This window comes from Dromiciops gliroides, chromosome 3 (assembly GCF_019393635.1).
Source record: "Dromiciops gliroides isolate mDroGli1 chromosome 3, mDroGli1.pri, whole genome shotgun sequence".
In the NCBI taxonomy this organism is placed as follows: Eukaryota; Metazoa; Chordata; class Mammalia; order Microbiotheria; family Microbiotheriidae; genus Dromiciops; species Dromiciops gliroides.
The window spans coordinates 243,834,749-243,856,955 of NC_057863.1; the positions used below are offsets into that span (position 1 = coordinate 243,834,749).

Genomic DNA, 22,207 nt, shown 5'->3' on the forward strand with positions numbered 1-22,207 from the left:
GCCTTAGTAGCTATGAGTTTATGGATCTGAAAACATTTATCACCTGGTGCCCAACCTTCTGGCAACGACCCTCTCTTAATTAAGCTGTTTCTTGGATGACAGACTTGTACGCCATCTCCTGTCTAAACTCAAGTTTTCTGGCTTGGAAGAACCTAGTGACACAACCTTTGAGACCTTGAGTCATCTACTTCTTTTCCTGCCCTACTGGAGGCTACTATAAATACTCCATGATATTAGATGATTAAGACAAATCTCCCATAAGGTCAAACCAAAACCAAAATGCTGGGAATATTTCCATTATTCTAGAGGGAGAACTATTTTTACTTAGTGTTAGCTATCCTGGTTTTGTGAATTTGATGCTATTATCTATCCTAGAGTTACCACTTCCGGACTAAACATGAATATTCTGAAAAGGCAGATTAGACAGACAGCAGTCATTATGCCTTTTGGTCACAGGTGACAGGTTTCATTCTTGGCTGCATCAGGCAATTCATGCCCCAGTTATTCCTTGTAACTTGAAACTTTGCTTTCTCTACATAGCTATTCTGAGTATTGTGAAGTACAGAATAATATCAACAAACAATTCTATTTGTATATGAAAGTGTATTTCTCACAATACTCACTTGATTCTCACTCTGAGGTTTGCAGGATAAGTATTGTTATCACCAGTAATCAGACTCTACCACCAGAAATGTTACTACTACCGCTGATTCTGCCTCTTCACCCCACACACCCCAAGCTCTGCTACATGCTAGTAAATTCCTCTGGCAAGTTATCTGGTTGACTCTCGTCATCTTCATGTCCCAGGAAACTTTCTAAGACTTTCATATGCAGAATATGAGCTGATCATCATGGCTAAGGGGAGTTTCCCTATATGTCTGACCCAATCACAATACCAGTCAGTGGTTACCTGTAGCAATTTCCTGGTTAGCAAGCTGGACTTGAAAATTGAAGATCTGTTCGTGAACTTTGCTATGGGACAGTTTCAGCTTCTCTCTCCTGCTGACCATGTAGCAGAGGTTTCTGACCTAGAAGCCCAATTGCCCCCCAACAGGCAGAGATTTAATTTATGTAAAGCAGATCTAGCATCTGGGATTACAACAAATGTAATGGGAGGTGGGGGTGGACATAAGAACCAGCTAATAAAATACACATTATAGGATCATATGTAAATAACACGACAAGACATTAGGAATTTCATACATGAAATCAATCAAAATCTCCCTACTCTGAACTTTTATTCAATTTAGTATATTCTTCAAAGTAATTCCCTTTTATTGACAGAGAGCTACCTGATAGCAAGCAAAACTTAATTTTTAATGTCTTGTTTCCCCAATTAGGAGTTCCTGGAGAGCAGAGATTGTCTGACTTTTTCTATTTGCATCCCAAGTGCTTTAGCAGCAAGTCAGCACTTCATAAATATTTTTCATCCATTCATTCACTCATTTGTTGTAATAGCCAAAAAGCCTTAGTAGGTATGAATTTCTGGGTCTGAAAACATTACCTGGTGCCCAACTTTCTCAAAATTTTTCCACCTTGGAAGGATCTAGTAAACTTGTACTCCATTGATGCAACTTTTGAGACCTAGGGTCAACAACACCCAGAGGGATGCTGGAGCTAGCTCAAATCAGCTTGCAAGAGCTGATTGTTAAATTTTCAGGGTTTGCATTAACACCTCAAAAATCAGCAAAGGCCACAAATCAGGGCTTGATTTGTTTTAGTGATTGTCTAGCCTTAAGAAAGTAATGGAGAAAATGTTCATAATGCAGATTAAGCTTAAAAGTGTATTTTGTGAGCAGCTAGATGGTGCAGTGAATAAAGCACTGGCCCTGGATTCAGGAGGACCTGAGTTCAAATACAGCCTCAGATACTTGACACTTACTAGCTGTGTGACCCTGGGCAAGTCACTTAACCCTCTTTGCCCCACAAAAAAAATTAACAAGCAAAAGTGTTTTGTATACATTCTCCTACCTTGAGTCAGTTGTTAAACATTTACTAGCACACCCTATGTATATACACTATGATGCTAACTTGGATCAGAACTCAAGTATAAGCACTTCAGTATCATTCTTGTGTACACATATGTTTTTGTCTGTGTATATACACACACTGAAACATGTAAAAATGTCCATGGAAGATATAATTAATACAAAGGGCTTAAAATTGTTATGTTCCTTTTAAAACTTTTAAAATAAAATTTAGCTCAATTTGGATCAGACTGAGTGAAAATAATTGTTGGATTAGTGGGAGGGAAGAGTTGTATAAAAAGACTGTTGGAAAGATGGGATAAAGGTTTTTCCTACTGTGATCTCAGTCAGCATCAGTCATAACACAAATTATATTCATCATGAAAGCTGAACTCCTCCAAAAAACTTTCATGGAACAAGTCTGACTCTTGAGACCTACAGTAACTTTTAGGACTTTAAAGAAATTATCTAGCATCTTTTTTTTCATAAATGTAATTTAACAAGTTGTGATCATTAATGGACTGAAAAAAATCACAGCTGGTTAAGCACTGAGTGGCCCCGACCCTACCACAGCTTCCTGAGTGGGCAGAGGAGGATCCCACAGGTTTGGGGGATTAGGGTAGATTAGGTAGATTCAGGGCCAGAGACAAGTTTTGGAAATATGGAAACCAGTGTTTTGCTGACTTCTCTCAGGCATAACTTCTCATACCTAATAAATTATTATTGTAGTTGGGACCCAATTTAATTTTTTTTCACAAAGATATAGCTATGTCAGGATGAAACAGGACCAAGAATATGTTAAGCTGTAGCTTACAGTACTTGGCAAGAAGGTCTAGGCTGTTTCTCTTCAGCTGGTAAAGCAGCTGGTAATTGGCCTATGCTCAAGTTTTTCCTTCCTGATCCTATGGGAACCCATAATTCAGTGTACCTTCTTCCCTAGCATAAGGCAGATTTAGCAATTACCAATCCTACCCTTCTTTGGTGGGGGGGCAGAGCAAAGGTAGACAATTTCCAGAAGGAGGTAAGGGTGAAAGCTGTTCGTGTTTTCAAGAGATTAATTTAAAATTTTAAATTGACGGGGAGGCTTTAAAAAAAATTCCCATGGATGTTCTAATTAGCTACCAAGGAGTAAGGCACTTGGGAGGATTGCATTAAATATTTTATAGCTGTGCTTCTCAAAGGTCTAAGATAAACTATCAAATTAGTTATGAGCAGTATATATTCCCCTAGGGTTACTTTTTGTTATTATATTCTGTGCTAAATCAACAGTCTTATAAGGAATTACTAGATATTGATCAGATAAGCACATTGTTAAGTCTGTTCCCATTCCCATTTTTTGTTTTTGTTTTGTTGAGGCAATTGGGGTTTAAGTGACTTGCCCAGAGTCACACAGCTAGTAAGTGTTAAGTGTCAGGCCAGATTTGGACTCAGATTCTCCTGAATCCAAGGCTGGTGCTCTATCCCCTGTGCCACCTAGCAGCCCCCCCATCCCCCTTTTATAACTTCACACATTTAATCTCCTTCACCCCCCTAAATTATTTGGTCATGATAATTTTTACCTTTACTGAGTAGTGGGTAAGGAAAAACTTGACAACAAGTGAGGCAAAACGATCTCAGAATTTAATTTTCAAGTTCTAGTGGCATCAGTAAGTTATGTCATTTCCCCAAATCAAAAACCGCTTATTAGAAAAGTAATTTACTAAGTTGAATCAACTATTGGCATAAAAGGGTGCTTTGGCTAAATGAGCAGGTGTTTAGCTGATTGGACATGAGAAAATTTCACAAGTTTAGGTAAAAAGGCTAGATTACATGAAGAATCTTCAAAGTGTGTTATCTTGGTACATAGTTCAGGGCCCTGCACCTAGTAGCTACTTAAAGAATTCTTGATTTGTTGATTCTAAATGCAGTTGTTGGGAGTTCTTCCTTCCTAGTTAAAAAATAAAATAAAACCAAACCAAAAAAAAAAAAAAAGAACAGCTCAGCCCTCAATCCCAACCTGAAATCTTGGTGTCAAAGGTTGAAAAACCATCAGCAGGGGGAAGAAAAAAAAAAGCTAGATAATTCAGGGTGTTCCAAGAGTCTTACTTAGTGTGGTAAGTTTTGGCACATCTTACATGATCTTTTCAGCTGATCTTAGCTATAACAGCAAAGGAACGTAATAGAGAATATGCCTACAAGTTTGACATAAACATAGCTATCATGTGTTTAGGAAGTTATGGAGTACAGCAGATAGAGTGCTGAACATAAAGTCAAGAAGATGTGAGTTCAAATCCAGCCTCAGATGCTTACTAGCTGTGTGAACCTGGGCAAGATATTTAGCCTCTGCCTGCCTCTATTTCCTGATCTGTAAAAAATGAGGATAATAAAATAATATTTGTAAAGTGGCACTATATAAATTAGTTATTTTTAAACATCATTATTATATCATATCATATTAATCACATATTATATAACATTAGTAGATATGTGTGATAGAATATTGTATCATTATATGATCATAATATTTTATAACTACATCATCATTAATAGATAATATTTGTAAAGCAATTAGTGAACCATAAAACATTATATAAATGACAACTCCAATGATAATGATAATGGTTGTTATTACTCAACTATGAATTTTGTTATTGTTGTTGTTGTTTTCGGGGCAATGAAAGTTGAGTGACTTGCCCAGGGTCACACAGCTAGTAAGTATCAAGTGTCTGAGGCTGGATTTGAACTCAGGTACTCCTGAATCCATGGCTGGTGCCTTATCTACTGTACCACCTAGCTGCCCCCATGAATTTTTCACTATTTGCCCAAACTCCAATACTGATAGGCAACTTTCTGCAGTTTCAGGAAAATAAGGTTATAATAATGCAACAACAAAAAAGTCAATATTATAAACAATCTTAACCAGAAGAGGCTTATTTTCTATTGAGTTGGATGCACAACTTCCTGCTAGACTTCTAACTTACCCTCTCCAGATCCTGTCTCAAGTGCATAAACATTCTCATGCGGGTGTGAATGCTATCTTCTTTTGGCTGCACTAGGCCATTTTCTTCATCCTCCTTAGGAGGAAATAATGGCTTATTAAAATTACTTTTTCGTTTTAATTTCCAGTAATTGTAGATAAAGTCCACAGCAAGCTTTGGGAGGCCAAGCTCTGCAGCAACATCCTCTACTTTTACCAGGGAATAGAATTCCTCTTCTAGCTCTCTTAATTTCTGGGCCCGAAGACTGGTTTTCTCACTGTCAATCTGGTTCTGATCACCGGTACTTTGGGAATGATCACTTGTATCATTCAAAGAGCTCTGCTTGTTTTTGCTGTGCTTGAGGCAGTACGACTTGAATTTGACTTCATCCCCATCATCCAGGATAGTCTTCATCTCGAGGCTATGCTCAAATGCACAGGTAACATGAAATGCTGTGATACAGCTTTTTACAGAGCACTGTGGGAAGAAAACAAGATAAAACTCAGCATCAGTTGGGGGAAGAGAAAATACACAAGTGCCCAAAGTACTAAACCAAACCAAACCTAAAGGCGTCCAAGAAACAAGAGATTCTATTCACACAAAGCTGTTCTAAAACCATGCATCCATACACAAGTTTTTTGTTTGTTTTTGTTTTTATATTTGTCGGGGCAATGAGGGTTAAGTGACTTGCCCAGGGTCACACAGCTAGTAAGTGTCAAGTGTCTGAGGCTGGCTTTGAACTCAGGTCCTCCTGAATCCAGGGCCAGTGCTCTATCTACTGCGCCACCTAGCTGCCCCCCATACATAAGTTTTAACAGCATCTAGGGAAATAATCAAACCAATCTCTCGAGGAAACAAAATACCAATCCCAATGGGATCACCAAAGCAGATTATGTCTCTAAAAGGTTTGAAACGATAATTAATAATAATAGCTTATTTTATATTTGGTGGTTTAAAAATATTTATTATCTATCCGAGATGGGTATGTGCCACTTTACAGAAAAGGAAACTGAGTCTCAGAGAGATTGTGATCTGTCTGAAATCATATGACTATTAAGTAGCTGGCTCCTCCAACTCAGAGCATCTGACTCCTTGCCCAGTGTTATTGTTGCAACACAAACATAACTAAAATGTGCCAGAAATTGGTTCATTGTTCTCTAAAAGCACAGGATCATAGAATCATAGATTGAGGTCTAAAAGGAACCTCAGAGGTCATCTAGGCTGAACCCCCCTCAAGCTACAGATAAGGAAACTGAAGGCCAGGAGACTTCCCCAAGGTCACATAGGTAGGATGTGGCAGCAAGGGTTTTAACCCAGGTCCCATGACTTCATATTCAATGCTCTTTCCACTGTATCATTTCAAAGGTATCAGTTTAAAGTGAATAATTTTAAAATGACTTTACAATGTCTAAGATTATTATTATTTGTTATGAGCAACAGTGTTATTGTTTTTATTTCAGGAAGGTAATGTGTATTTTCATGACTTATTTTTTTGTGGGGGGGGAGAGAGTAGAAGAAACAAGTAAGTAATTATTTTGAGAAAATATGATAGGAGAGTCAGAGTTAAAACGAACAGATCTGCTTCTCATTCTGAAATATTGTATATATAGTTTTTCCCCTTACTTTTACACTAGAATTTTCATAACTTAAAGGCTATCAAAGGTCAACAAGGTACAGGACCTTGGACACTAATAGATTTTATGGTTACAGTTTGGGTCCCTTGCTCTTTCTTCTTAGTAACTAGTAGGAGTTCAGAAATCAAAAATTAAGCACTGAATAACCTGGACACAATACTCCAAACATTTCCAAGTAGAGAAGCTTAACTAAACCAATTCTACTGCTGCTGTCGTTGAGTCATTTTCAGTAGTGCCTAACTCTTTGTGGCCCCATTTGGGGTTCTCTTGGCAAAAAATACTGGAGTGGTTTACTATTTCCTTCTCCAGCTCACTTTACAGATGAGGAAAATGAGGCAAACAGGGTTAAATGACTTTCCCAGAGTCAAACAGCTAGGAAGTGTCTGAGGCTGGATTTGAACTCAGGAAGATGAGTCTTCCTGACTCCAGGTCCTGCACTCTATTCCTAGAACCATGTAACTTTGTTGAATTGGGTTCCATCTATCCACTGCACCACCTAGCTGCCCTCGATTCCACTGATAGCTGAGCTCTAAAGAGCAGTACTAAGCTGAACTTCTGCATACTACACATGCAAAATCACTCTCCAGTCTCTTATAGAATCATGTATTTAGAGCTGGGAGAGACCTTAGAGGCTAGTTAATCTGCCCTTATTTTACAGATGAGGACTAGAGAGGTTGCATGACTTGCCCAAGGTCACATGGGGTAGTAAAGAGCTTGGATCTGAAACAAGATACTAAATTCCTCTAAACCAGATACTGATTTCTTCTACCTCCCAAACCAATGCTCATTCCATTGTACTACTATGCTGCTTCCTGATAAAGGAGACATAATGGTAAACACTGCAGCCTTAGTTACATAAAAGATTCATTCAACAAGCATTTTTTTTCAGGCCTCTGAGGTGCAAGGTGCTGGCTCCCTATCCTAGGATCAAATATAAACTCCTCTGGCATTCAAAGCCCTTCATAACCTTGTACCCTTATAAGGTGTACGTACACCTTATTCATTCCCATGTATACTGTGGTATAGTGACACTGGTCTCCTTGCTGTTTTAAACACAAGACACTCTCCACTCAGGGCATTTTCATTGGCTATTCCTCATGCCCGGAATTCTCTCCCTCCTCATTTTCATCTATTGGCCTCTGGTTTCCTTCAAGTTCCAGTTAAAATCTCATCTTCTACAGGAAGTCTTTCTCAATCCCCCTAATGCTTTCTCTCTATTGATTATCTCCATTTTTATCTTGTATATATTTTGTTTGTACATAGTATTTTATTTATTTTTTTTTTAATGTATGAGGTATTTTATTTTTTCCGTTACATGTAAAGATAGTTCTCAACTTTTGTTTATACATGTTTTACAATTTCAGATTTTTCTCCCTCCCTCCCCTCCCTCCCCCCTCCCCTAGACAGCAGGTAATCTGATATAGGTTATATCTATATATCTCTATACATATACATATAGATATATATATATAGATATATACACATAATAACATTAATCCTATTTCTGCATTAATCCTGTTACAAGAGAAAGAATCAGAGCAGTGATGCAAAACCTCAAAATAGAAAGAAAAAAAAAAAACCAACAGCAACCAAAACAAAAGAAATAATATGGTTCAATCAGCATCTATACTCCACAGTTCTTTCTTTCTTTTTTTTTCTTGGATTTGGAGATCCTCTTCTATCATGAGTTCCCTGGAACTCTTCTTGTACATAGTATTTTCATGTTGTCTCCCCAGCCCTTAACTACAAAGGACATATGAAGGAAGATGCTATCTGCACCCAGAGAAAGAATAAACAGAAGTACTTACATACATACATACATACATACACATACTTGTGTCTAATGATAGCCATTTCTAGGGCCAGGGGAGAGAGTGGGGGAAAGGAGGTAGAAAGAGGGAAAAATAAGGGAAAAAAATTACACAATAACTTTATTATATATTTAAAAGGAATAGCAAGTTGTGCACAAGAGATTTACAGTTTCATGTGCAATCATTTTTTAAAAAAATATACTATGTTATGGAAACATTTGTCTTATTCCATACATTGAAAATAAAATAAATTTACAAAATTTAAAAAGAAGTTGTTTTGCTTATTGGTTTTGCTTAACTTTTTTTTCCTCGGCTACAAGGGAAGATTCAAAGCAGTGAATAAGGGTGTATATTGGGAAATGATTGTGACATAAAATAAAAAGCATCTATAAAACTTTGAAATAAAACAAAATTGATAATTGATTAGAAAAATAGACGCTTACTGACAAGATACAAAAACAGAAACAAAAAAACCCCTTAGCCTCAAAAATCTTACATTCTACTCATTCTACATTCAAATTTACATCTGTAAGCAAATGATTAGAACTGTACTAAGAATATTTATACATAATCTTTGTGATTACATATTTTGTGGCTCAGAGCTAGATAAAAACAAAAGTATAATGGGATCTTGCCCACAAAAACTTCATCTCTTATATGTGAGCTGAACTTTTATGTGAGTGAGTGACTACTCCCACAGCACTTAGTAAAAAATCAACCTATAGAAAGTGACTATAAGGCAAGTTGTCCCTTTCTCAATTCAGTCTGTTGGTGGGGAGAAGAAACCATTCCTACTATCTCTGTTCTTTCTGCCCTAATGAGGTAGCAGATATATCAGATCTTGGCCTTGGATCAGGGAGCTAAAACAGATTCCCTTATAGCACAAATTCCAGAAGGGAAACTTTTTTCAGATGGAAGCGTTAAAATGATAGTGGAAGCCAAAAGGGAAACTGGAACTAGGTCCAAATGCCCAATTTAATGGTTTGGAACAAAGTTTATGAATTGGCAGCTCATGGTTTATATGTCACCATATGGGCAAGCAAGTGTTTTTAAAATAGTATTTTATTTTATTTTATTTCCAATTACATGTAAAGATAGTTTTCAACATTCATTTTTGTAAGATTTTGAGTTCCAAATTTTTCTCCTTCTCTCCCCAAACCAGCAAGTGATCTGATATAGGTTATACATTACAATTATGTTAAACGTATTTCCACATTAGTTATGTTGTGAGAAAAGAATAAGAACAAAGGGGGAAAACCACAAGAAAGAAGAAATAAACAAAAAAAAAAAAAACCCAACAACAAATGTAAAAATAGTATGCTTCAATCTGCATTCAGACTCCACAGTTCTTTCTCTGGATGTGGATAGCATTTTCCATCATGAGTCTTTTGGAATTGTCTTGGATCATTGTATTGCTGAGAAGAGCTAAGTCTATCACAGTTGATCATCACACAATGTTGCTGTTATTGTGTATAATGTTCTCTTGGTTCTGCTCACTTCACTTTGAATCAGTTCATGTAAGTCTTTCCAGGTTTTTCCGAAATCTTCCTGCTCGTCATTTCTTATAGCACAATAATATTTCATTACGTTCATATACCACAATTTGTTCAGCCATTCCCCAATTGATGGGCATCACCTCAATTTCCAATTCTTTGCCACCACAAAAAGAACGGATGTAAATATTTTTGTAGATGTGGGTCCTTTTCCCTTTTTTATGATTTCTTTGGGTTTTAGACCTAGTAGTGGTATTGCTGGATCAAAGTGTATATGGGCAAGCAAGTGTTAAGTTACTCTGATTTTTTCCTGGTTCTGGAATTGGGTTACCCCAATTCTCTTAGCAATGAACCCTTCATGGATTGATGTCAGCACCCAATAAGTGATTTCTCTCTCACCCACTGCTGAGGGGTCAGGTGAGCCTGACACAAAACCTAATGCTATCTCATTAAAGCCTGCATTGTGACCTGTTAGACCATGCAGTAATTAATAACACACTCTAGATTAAATAACATAGAATGTAAGACTTAAAAGAACTTTACAGCCTTCAAGAAAGTATTAGATTTTTTTTTCTCCCTTTCTCACTAAGCTACTCTACCAATTCCTTCTTTCTGTAGGATGAAAGAATTTATGCTCAGTATTTTCCTATCATTATCCCTACATAAGCCTTTAGGACACAGTGTTGAAGATTTTCTATCACTTGCAGAATTCAGGGGAAAAAAGCAAAAATTAGTTTATGATTAAGAAGGATACTTCTTGGAAGAGGATACCTATTAAAATAACTATTTTTTGTTCCTAATAAGTAAGAAGGATGAGCCCTGCAGTATTGCTAGAGATTCCATGGGCAAGTGTGCAATCTTATCCAATTCAAGACCCAGTAGAATGGTAGATATTTATCAAAACTTTTGGCAAGTCCTCTAAGATAAGGAGGATGGAGTCCAAAAATCTTTCTTGGTTGGTCATATTCTGCTACCTCTTGGCTAAGACATCAGACTCCCATTAAAAAAAAGACACAGATATTATTTAGCATAGGACTAAGGAGAAAATGGCTTTAAGTGTTCGATAGTTATACAGGGTTTTTTAGCTGTGAAAAAGGAATAAAAAGGATCTTTTCAGTTTAAAGTTCTAGAAGGTACAGACATAAATATGAATTAATCAAAAGAAAATTAAGTGAACAGGTATTTGAATAAAGCATATGTCCCTCAAGAAACTAGAATAAAAAGAAATTAATCTAGTGTCAAAATATAAATAGCTAGATACCTACATACTGAAGTGGTTGGAAGGACCCTGTTCTTCAAGAACTTCTTGTCACTGACAAAATATTCTAATTTTCATAGTGAGGAGAGAAGTGGAAACTAGGGGATGTCAGAAAAGATCATAAAGACCTGAGTTCAAATCCATCCTCAGAAACTTACTAGCTGTGTGAACCTGGATGAATTATTTAACCTCTGCCTGCCTCAGTTTCCTCATCTATAAAATGGAGGTAAATAATATCACCTAGTTCTCAGGGTTGTTGTGAGGAACAAATGAGGTACTGTAAAGTGCTTAGCACAGTGTCTGGCACACATTAAGTGCTATATAAGTGTTGATTATTATTATTATTATTATGACAAGTTGTTAAACCCCAGGTAAGTCACTTAACCTCTGTCTGCCTCAGTTTCTTCATCTGTAAAATGGAAATAATAGCAACTACCTCCCAGGGTTGTTGTGAAGATAAAATGTGACAATATTTGTAAAGCAAATCTTAAAGTACTATACATGTGCTAGCTGTGGAGGAAATATTTGACTATTTTTTAAAAATTTAAAGCAACAATAATAACAGTTGAAATTTATGTATTACTTTATGGTTTACAAAGTTATTTCCTTACAACAATTCTTTGTATCAGATACTGCAAGCAATATTATTACTTCCAGTTTACAAAGGAGGAACCAAGTCTCAGAGAAGTGATGTGACTTACCCAAGGTCACACAGATAAGATTCAAAGACCAGGTCTCTTGTTTTCAAATCCAATGAGTTTTCCATTATATTCTACTACCTCTCAAACTTCAAGTGAGCAAATAACTTCCCATGTATTTTTATAGCAAAGTAGCTGCCATATGCTTATAAATTATTTTTAGATTAAAAAGTACCCTGGATTTAATGTAGGGAATTTACTTCTATTCTTGTCACTTCAAAGAAGGAAAAAAATGTTTCTCAAAATAGAAAAAAGACCTGGAACTAAGCCTTGTTATCCAGTATGGGAGCACTCAGTAAGATGTATCTAACTACCTTCATAAAGCCTTCCCAAGCATCCCAGACTGAAGCAATGAAACCCTCCTTTGAAATCTTCCAGCGACTATTGTTGCTAAAATTTGTTCTGTAATTAACCAAGTTATATGTTTAACTCAACACTTATTAAGCACCTAGTCATGTGCAAGGGGCTTTACAAAGATGAAAAAATGACTGTCTGCATCCTTTAGGAGCTTACCTAGGTTTTACACCATGTTTACAAATAATATGATACAAGGCAATGGGCCAAAGGAGGATCCAGTCAAAATGTTAGGAGAAATTTGAGGAAGTAGAGTTTACTTTCAGGGACAGAGAGTGGGGAAATCAAGTTACATGAAGAAACTGGGCTTCAAAGAAGAGAGACTTCAACAAATGAAGAGGGAAGGTGGGAAGGGAAATCTATTCCAAGCATAGGGAATAATGTGAGCAAAGGCATCAGAGACAAGAGAAAAAAGGAATTGTAGGTAGTGTTCCAGATTGACTAGGACATAAGAAATGTGAAGGGATAAGAGGTAAACTGAACAAGTGACTTAAGGCTAGATTGTCTGGATAAACCAATCCATGGTCTGTGTTTTAGTCATATACCTTTCTTCTGTCTGGTTCCCCTTCCCTCTGCCCTACCTCTTCTCTGGAAATCCCAGTATCTGTAAGCTTCTATGCTTGGGGCCTCCCTACCTAGCTAATTGATGTCTCCTTGTCTGTGACCTCAGATGCAGGAAACCAATTAGAATGTCCAGAATGAGATGAATCCTATTCCTCCCTATAATAGCCTTGGGCCATCAGTTTGCCTCAGCTCCTTTGGTCTCAGAGCTACCTTTATACACTTAATAAAGCTTAACCCCAAAGTTTTTTTTTTGTTTTTTTTTTTTGTTTTGGTGAGGCAATTGGGGTTAAGTGACTTGCCCAAGGTCACACAGCTAGTAAGTGTTAAGTGTCTGAGGTCAAAATTGAACTCAGGTCCTCCTGACTCCAGGGCCAGTGCTCTATCCACTGCGCCACCTAGCTGCCCCAACCCCAAAGTTCTAATGAGAACTTGGTACAATAATATGCCAAGTTCTAAGAGCAACCTCTTGGAAGTTCATCATGGACTCTCCCTCTGCCATAACCTGAAGACCAATGTGCCCGAGGCTCCCTGGAGATATTAAAGGTCACACAACTTTCCTACCTTGCTTCTTCTCACTCTGGAGGTGTCAGTGGTAGCTCCAGAGACAGACTGACAGACAGACAGAGAGACATGCACACACAGAGGAGGGAGAGAGACCGAGAGATAGAGAAACAGCAAGAGAGACCAAGAGACACAAAGAGAGACAGAGAAGTGGGGGAGACGGAAAGGGAGTTAGTAAGCAGCTCTAGAACTCTTCTCTTGTTGCATTCTGTGTTTTCCTTGGGAGTTGCCAGTTAAGCTATATGGCTTTCTCTTAAATGTAGGAAAAGACTTTGTTGCTTTTAGCACTGACTGAATTTCTCACTGATTCTTCTGGGAATCATCTCTAAGTACTAGCAAAGGACCTTAGTAGAAATTTAAACTTTATAGTCAATAGAGAACTACTAAAGGTATTTGAGTAGAGGACTGATAAGATCATAACTGAATATAATGATTACTTGGGCAGTGGAATGGAGGATATAATGGAGAACTCAGGTTGACTGAAGGTAAGCTCTTTTTTTCCTGGTCCCCCCCCCTCCTTTTGGGGGGGGGGGTCTAGACATGTGATTTTTCACTGGTGTAAGGAACTCCTAATAATGAAACTCTAGTAACCACTGTGCAACTTAATAGTTTTAAAGAATTACCTGAGATCACTAAGAGGTTATTTGCTAGTCATAGTATGTGTCAGAGGTAACTCTTGAACCCAGGCTTTCCTTACTCTCAGACAAGATGTCTATCCACTCTGCCATGCTACTTCTCAGGAGGTTGTTAACAATAGTCCAACCAAGAACCAAATTGGTTGCAGTGAGAGAGAAGATAATGTGGTAGTCCAGATAAATACTGCCAGAGAGTAGAAAATGTGGTGGCTGATAAGAATGTGTAGCTGGATAGAGAAGGAAACATCTGAGGTTCAAACATTGGTGACTAGGATGATCTGTGATTCATCAGCATAGGTAATCCCTCCCCTGACACAGATTACGATTGTTCTGTGACTCAGTAAATGATTTTCAAGAGATGTTATAAATTTTTAAAAATCACCAATCATTAATTTTCTTTTTGTTTTTTTGCAGGGCAATGAGGGTTAAGTGACTTGCCCAGGGTCACATAGCTAGTAAGTGTCAAGTGTCTGAGGCCGGATTTGAACTCAGGATCTCCTGAATACAGGGCCAGCGCTCTATCCACTGTGCCACCTAGCTGCCCCCCCCCCCCCCCGGTCATTAATTTGTAGCAAATGTGCTGATAAACGTCTGCACACAGAACAAGGCTGGTAGTAGGAATGACAGGAAGAGTCTGTCCCAAAATCCAGCTTGGTAGGATCTGTCAGGAATTGAGCCCCACTGGCATCAAATCAGGATTTTATCAAAAAAGGAAGAAATTTTAAATAACCTTTTTTTAAAAAAGGAAAACCTTGGGGCGGCTAGGTGGCACAGTAGATAAAGCACTGGCCCTGGATTCAGGAGAACCTGATTTCAAATCTGGCCTCAGACACTTGACATGTACTAGCTGTGTGACCCTGGGCAAGTCACTTAACCCCAATTGCCTCACTTTAAAAAAAAAAGGAAAACCTCCCTTTAACTTTGTAATTTGCTACAGGATTCCCTGACATAGGTTGAATCTTATTACAATGAAGGTCAACAACTAAAGTCTTTTATTTTACTTGTAATTTTATTCCTATGGCTGGAGATTAGAAATAGTTTTTGTTCAAAGTTCAGAATAGTTTATTATGATTATATTTACTAGATAAAAGGAGTTGACCTAGTTTTCTCAAGCTGAGCAGGTCTGAAGTAAATGGCATAAATGGGTAAACCTGATATTTACATTGTATCTTCATTCATCACCCAAATTCGTATAATATTCAAAATCAAAACAACATCTACATTATATGTAGTATGTGCTGCTGGAGTCAAAAGTAAGTTGGAAAATTATCCATATCTACAGTTTTAGTAAAGCTTTCTGAGACATACTAATTAGAACTGTTCTTTCTGCATTTTCAGTAGGATCTGATTTCAGCCCCCTTTTCTCTTTTCCCTAACAATTACAGTAAATTATATGGGTTCATAATTTCCCATTTCCCATTTAATTAATGGATCTCCCTGCTTCCAGGCTTCTCCCTCATCCCCAACAGAGTTGCCAAATTGACATTCTTAAAGCACAGATCTAAGTTATCCCACCTCACTCCACTCAAAAGTCTTTTATAGCTCCTTGTTGTCTCCAAGAAAGTAAAGAAAAATTGAGAAGCCTCCTGATAACTGGGTGAAAGAGGAGAATATAAAAGCTGGCTTGAAACTTAATGTTAAAAAAAAAACAAAACCACGGGGCAGCTAGGTGGCGCAGTGGATAGAGCACCGGCCCTGGAGTCAGGAGTACCTGAGTTCAAATCCGGCCTCAGACACTTAACACTTACTAGCTGTGTGACCCTGGGCAAGTCACTTAACCCCAATTGCCTCACTTAAAAAAAAACAAAAAACAAAACCAAAACCAAAAAAAACCAAAACAAAACCCTAAGATCTTGGCAACTGATCCCATCATTTCCTGGCAAATAGAAGGAGAAGAAATGGAAACAGTATCCGATTTTATGTTCTTGGGCTCAAAGATCACCGCAGTCATGAAAGTAAAATAAACTTCTTGGAATTGTGTTGTTTAAAATTATATGGGGTGGGGCAGCTAGGTGGCACAGTGGATAGAGCGCTGGCCCTGTATTCAGGAGATCCTGAGTTCAAATCCGGCCTCAGACACTTGACACTTAGTAGCTGTGTGACCCTGGGCAAGTCACTTAACCCCAACTGCCTCACCCCCCCCCCAAAATTTAAAAACTTATGATGCTGGAGAAGGCTTTTGAGAGTCCCTTGGGCAGCAAGGAGATAACTTAATACTTAAAAGAAATTGATTCAGACTATTCACTGGAAGGTAAAATATTGAAGGTGAAGCTTAAATATTTTGGCTACATAATGAGAACATGGGACTCACTGGAAAAGACCCTGGTGTTGAGAAAGATCGAAGGCAAATGGAAAAGGGGACCACAGAGGATGAGATGGATAGATGGTGTCATGAAAACAACAAACATGAATGTGGACAGACTTTGAGAGATACTGGAGGATCGGAGGGGGCCTGGGAATGCCATAGTCCAGGGGGTCACAGAGAGTGGGATAACAACAACAATAACAACAACAATGTCTCCAAGATAAAATACACAATTCTCAGGCTTAACATTTAATTAAGGTCCAGCATAATTTGGCTTCCACTTACCTTTCCAGTATTATTTAGTAAGACTCCTTCCTTCCCCTTCATGGACTCTCCACAGCTGGCAAACTAGCTTGCTAGCTCTTCTCCATGATATGTTATCTCCTAATGCTATATCTTTGAACATACAGTCAAGTCCCTTTTATCTGGAATGTGATCTTTTCTCACACCCTTTAGAATCTCTAACTTCCTTTCATAGCTCAAGTGTTACCTCCTATAGGGTCTTCTTCCCTGGCCTCTCTAGTTGTAGGTACTCTTTTCCCTTTGAAAATGCTTTCAGTTAATCAGTCAGTCAGTTAGTCAGTCAGTCAGTCAACAAGCATTTATTGAGCACTTGCCAAGTCAACTGCACCTACTCGGCTCTCCCACATGTTGTAAGTTCCCTGAAGGGAGGCTTTATTTTCTTTTTAATCTTTGTATTGCTAGCACCTGGATTAGTGTCATACATATATAATAAACAACATTGGTTGAATTGAATCAAATTATATATTAAGGCTCTGATTGATGACACTGCTGAAAATGGATCTTTTCTTGTCTTATCTTGATAGGAGTGTTTATTAGGGCACAGGTATAAGTTGAGGCTTTTGTTTTTGTCGAGTCTAAAAAGAAAGCCTTCAAGATTTTGCTAGACCTTCCAACCTCCATAGTTGGGTGGGGATATCTAACCTGCCAAGTTCAAAAAGGCAGAAAATTGCTTGCCATGCTTTTGGCATTTAGCCAAAGGAGTCTTTTTCTACTCTTTTAGGAAGGAAGATTTCTTCATGAAGCATTTGGATTTCATCTGGATGACTAAGATTGTTTACACTTGCCAAATTTACTTTTACGGTTTTATTTTTGTAGGAGTGCAAAACTTAGGAAAAGTAAATATTTTTGTTTATATTTGACAGCCATTTCATGGGTTCTCTTCTTTTAAACTACAGTTGTACTTGGCAGTGCTTATTATAAATATCTATTATAGAAGCACATAAAATGAGGCTGGTGCATTTTAGGTTAGGATGATACCTCTATAGGTCATCCATTTGACCTAGATTTGAGAAGACAATGATGTAGTTAGAGGACCCAGACCTCTCATTTCTAATTTGTCATGACTGGAACTGGGGTTTCCTGGTAACCAGTGGGAACAATGCTCCATCTGAGTCCCTCAGTTGGTAGAAAGAGCAGGATTCCCAGAAACCTCTGCTCTTCCTTTGAGAAGTCACAGGAACTACTGGCATTTCTAACTGCTTCCCCCAAATGGAGAGACTCTCCTCCTGGAGTATATGATGAAGATTCCTCATGGTCCAGAAGCCACTTTCAATGTCCTTCTCCACCTCACCTCCCACTTAGAAAATAAAATACAAATTCCTTAGCTTGGCACTCAAAGTCACATTTCCAGCCTCATCAAAGTACTCACATTATACCTTGTCACACATTCTATGTTGTAGTCAAATTTGGTTACTCAAGATTTCTTGATCTCATTTCCTGGTCCTACCCAGCCTTGGTTTCTTTCTTCGTGTTATCCACATTCGCAATGGTCTCAGCCAACATTTCTGTTGAGATCTTTGTAGCACTTTGAGGTCTAGCTTAGGTGCCCCCTCCTCCATGAAGTCTTCCCTGAATCCCCCAGCTATAAGTGATTTTCTCTTATTTCCTTATAGCTACTTTTAATTCTCCTGTCTACTTTTTTTTTGGTGGGGACCTGTCTACTTTTAATTTGTATTATAGCTATTTTCTTATTGCACCCATTAGACTGCAAGCTTCTTACATACAGACTGTGACCCATTTGATTTTGGTATCCTCAGTGCTTTGCTTTGCAAAGTATGTGGCACATAGGAGTTTTACAAATGGGTGTTGACCCTTCGGTCTTCTCTCAAATAATGCCCTCGCATTCCTCATTCTCTCTAGACTTCAATCTCTCTCTATCCACTGGTTTCTTCCCTGCTGTACCCATGAAGGCCCAGGTCTCCCTCATCTTTTTTTTTTTGGCCGGGCAATGAGGGTTGAGTGACTTGTCCAGGGTCATACAAGTAGTGATTGTAATGTATCTGGGGCTGGATTTGAACTCGGGTCCTTCTGAATCAAGGGCCAGTGCTTTATCTACTGTGCCACCTAGCTTCCCCCTCCCTCATCTTTAAAAATCCCTACTATAAAAAATATAAAAAACAAAAAAAATTAAAAATAAAGTTTTTAAAATGTTCAATGGAATTGTCAAAAAAAAAAAAGTCTCATTACTTTATATTGCACATACCTGAATACAAGCTCCTGTCTTTAACTTGCATAAACTGCAGACTAAAGACCACCGGCTAGGTGGGATGTGAGAAACTTTTGTGATTGGCTCCATTCTTTCAGGACAGGCAATGCTAACCTGAAAAAGACAAAAATACCACCATCAATTATCCTCCAAGCTCTCAAAGCCCACCCCATACAATATACATTATTTCACAGAAGGGTAATAGTCTGTAAAGATGTATGACTGAGTATGTCTTAATAGGGATAAAAACAATTAAATCCAGAAACAAAAACAATGTGCCCCTAAACACTGTTCAGGTCAATCATTTTTGCCAAACTAAATAATGTGGTGTCCCAAAAGTTTTAGCGTACTTTTTTCTAAAAAGTGAGGCAATTGGGATTAAGTGACTTGCCCAGAGTCACACAGCTAGTAAGTGTTAAGTGCCTGAGGTCGGTTTTGAACTCAGGTCCTCCTGACTCCAGGGCCGGTGCTCTATCCACTGCGCCACCTAGCTGCCCCTTTAGTGCACTTTTAAGCTATTTAAGCTTTAACAGCTTATGGCCACACTAAGACTTTTGGGACACTGTTCATAGAAGGGGGGCTGGAGAAGGTATGAGTGTGGAAGTGGGATGGCTGTTATTATACAAATTGGGAATATTTTATGTGATCAGAAACCTACAGAACTTGAGAAAATGAAAGAGATAGTAGAAAATCTTAGATCATTATTGTGAAAAGACTGATAATCTTGGGAAGTAGAATTGATTTATATAATGGGGAAATGATCACACATAAATGCGAACAGTCAAAACCTGGGTTCAAATCTTCTGTCCCCGACAATCTTGTGTAACTTTGGACAGATCACAACCTCTCTTGGCTTTAGTTTTCCTATCTATAAATAGAAGGTGTTTGATTACATAGTCTATAAGAAGAAACAAGTACAGGTGTCCCTGACATTCACTGGGGTTAGAGGCACAAGACCCCTGGGGTGTGAAAAACTGTAAATTACTCTAGGCCCCACCCCAAACCTTTATTTTTACTAATTCTGGTCACATTTAATATACAAAACAAGTGAAACCACACTGTACTCATTAAAAAAAGTTGCAGTTTCCATGAGAGACGTTAGTATCTCATACACTAGGCAGTCTGCAACAACTGCTTCCTGGATTTCCCTCTCCTACAAAAAGCCCATGATACAAAGATCATTGCAGGAGAAAATCATGTGACTAATTCTGGATGGTAGAAAGACAAAGAGGAGGCATTCCCAAAGAGAGTAAACACACTGTGGGTTTCTTTTTCTTTTTTTTTTAGCACAATGGAACTTTAACAAAATTTAACTGTAATAAATTTATATATGTATACTTATGGTAGCAAATGACAAAATAGAATAATAATGTCATATTTATGCATTCAGAACTTACGAAATTATTTTCTTTCCATATGCTTGTCATCTGTGATTTTCCACAGTACACTGAAAAATCTCCAAAAATTCCCATTTAATTATCAATGGCCAACCCAGAAATAACCAAAACCACAAATGTGAGACCAGTGAATGCTGAGGGATGACTGTATAAAGTCTCAATCCTTAAATCCCAGAATACCACTCTATTAGGTGTTTAATACGGTACCAGATAACAATACAATTTACTCTTGTGTAAAATTGAGTTCTGTGATTAAACTTAGAGCTTGAAAGAGTCCATTGAAGCTACTCCAGTGTGTCCTCAGAGCCAGCTGACCCTGTATTCTCAGACTATGCTAGTAGAGCTCAAATTGGTATTTCTTTCCAAGCTAGAATAGCCAACTACAAAGACAAGGCTACAAGTTTGTCATCTCAGACTGGCCTCACTAAGTTTGGAGATGCCCAAAAGTTGATCAACATGTGATACATTTGGGTGAATGGGTGGGTGGGGAGCTATTAACTCATGAAGACCATTTACTAATATGCGAAAGGATCACAATTTGGTTGTTGGGGAAGTTTCTGACTTGCCTGTGATTGGTCACAGACGAAACAGGTAGCAAAAGTTGGGCTTGGACCCAAGAATACTCATTCCAAATGAAATCACAGAATTATTGGAGTACTGAAGAAGTCTATTGTTCAATAAATCAAGGAATTCATAAGAAAGATAGAAAGATTTTCAACATAAAAAGCTAGAGTTTGACTTGTATTTTGGAGAGTTTGATTCAGATATCTCTTCAATGACTGGTTTTGGAATTCAAGGAGTACTGAAGAAATCTACTGTCCAATAAATCAAGGCATTCATAAGAAGGATTTTCAACATAAAAAGCTAGAGTTCAACTCATATGTCTCTTCCGTAACTGGTTTTGTTGGCAACATCTCATTCTTTTATATATTAAAATGGGCAGGAGCTAATGCCATACTTGCTTAAAGCCCAAATCAGGCAAGTCAGGGGGACAGCAAGAAGTCCACAGAACTGTTGGGATTTGGTGGAAAAGAGGTAGGCGAGAGCAACAGCTAAAATAAGAAAAGTATTCCTCCTTTTAGTGAGCATTTCAGATTTTGTTTTATGGTTGTTAAATAGCATAAGGAGAGGCTTGGCTTATTGGGGAAAAAGTGTCACTTAACTAGGAATCAGGAGATCTGGCTTCCACTCTCATCTCTGCCACTAATTAGCTATGTGGTCCTAGGGACATCACAATTTCCCTGGGCCTCAGTTTCCTCATATGTAAAATAAATGTATTGAACTAGAAAATCATTAATTCTATTCTGATGTTCTATAATGGCATGACCATTTCCTCCCACATCTTTAACAGAATATTCAATGGAATTTCCTTGGTAAAACAAATTCATTTAGTCACTTCTATATCTACAGGAGAAAAAGAAATGTTAACCAACTGCAGGCCTGATAATGAACCTTTTACATGAGAAGAACTAAAAAGGAAGGAAATGTGTTTTAACATGATTTTATCTAGGTAATTAGATGCTAAGACAATGGCTTATATCAGTAAGTCGTATTTTATCTTCACCGGGTTGTTTGATACTAACTGCTTTAATGATAACAATAATGAGTATGGTTACAGAAGCTAGGAAATGGAACAAATTGCTGATGAGATATTATCAGCTAAATGTGAATTAAAGTCTCCAATCTTTGAGTCATGCAGGCTCACTAGATACAGATTTTCTGGATCAGACCTATCAAACAGTGAATCAGGGCAGTGAAGTCGAAAAGTGGATAGAGAGCTGGGTCTAGAGTCATGAAGACCTGACTTCAAATGAGGCCTCAGAAAATTACTAGCATGTAACCTGTGGCAAGTTACTTAACCTCTGCTTGTCTCAGTTTCCTCATCTGTCAAATGGGGATAATAATAGCACCTACCTCTTAGGGTTGTTGTGAGGCTCAAATGAGATAATAACTGTAAAATGCTTAGCACAGTGCCAGGCACATAATAAGTGCTATATAAATGTTAGCTTATGTTAGTTGTGAGGTATTACAGTACAGTGGATAGAATGCTGGATTAGGAATCAA

General features: G+C 37.9%; 1 protein-coding gene across 3 annotated transcripts in view; it reads right to left on the reverse strand.

Moving 5' to 3' along the window:
• JADE3 (jade family PHD finger 3) overlaps window positions 1–22,207 on the reverse strand; it is a 208,109-nt gene that overhangs the window by 4,031 nt on the left and 181,871 nt on the right. For all 3 annotated transcript variants that reach the window (XM_043997752.1, XM_043997751.1, XM_043997753.1), the window contains 3 exons: window positions 18,744–18,860; window positions 4,928–5,401; window positions 911–1,028 (listed from right to left, as the gene is read on the reverse strand). In XM_043997752.1, the coding sequence (XP_043853687.1) occupies window positions 911–1,028; window positions 4,928–5,401; window positions 18,744–18,860 (709 nt within the window). The remainder of the gene's footprint in view (window positions 1–910; window positions 1,029–4,927; window positions 5,402–18,743; window positions 18,861–22,207) is intronic.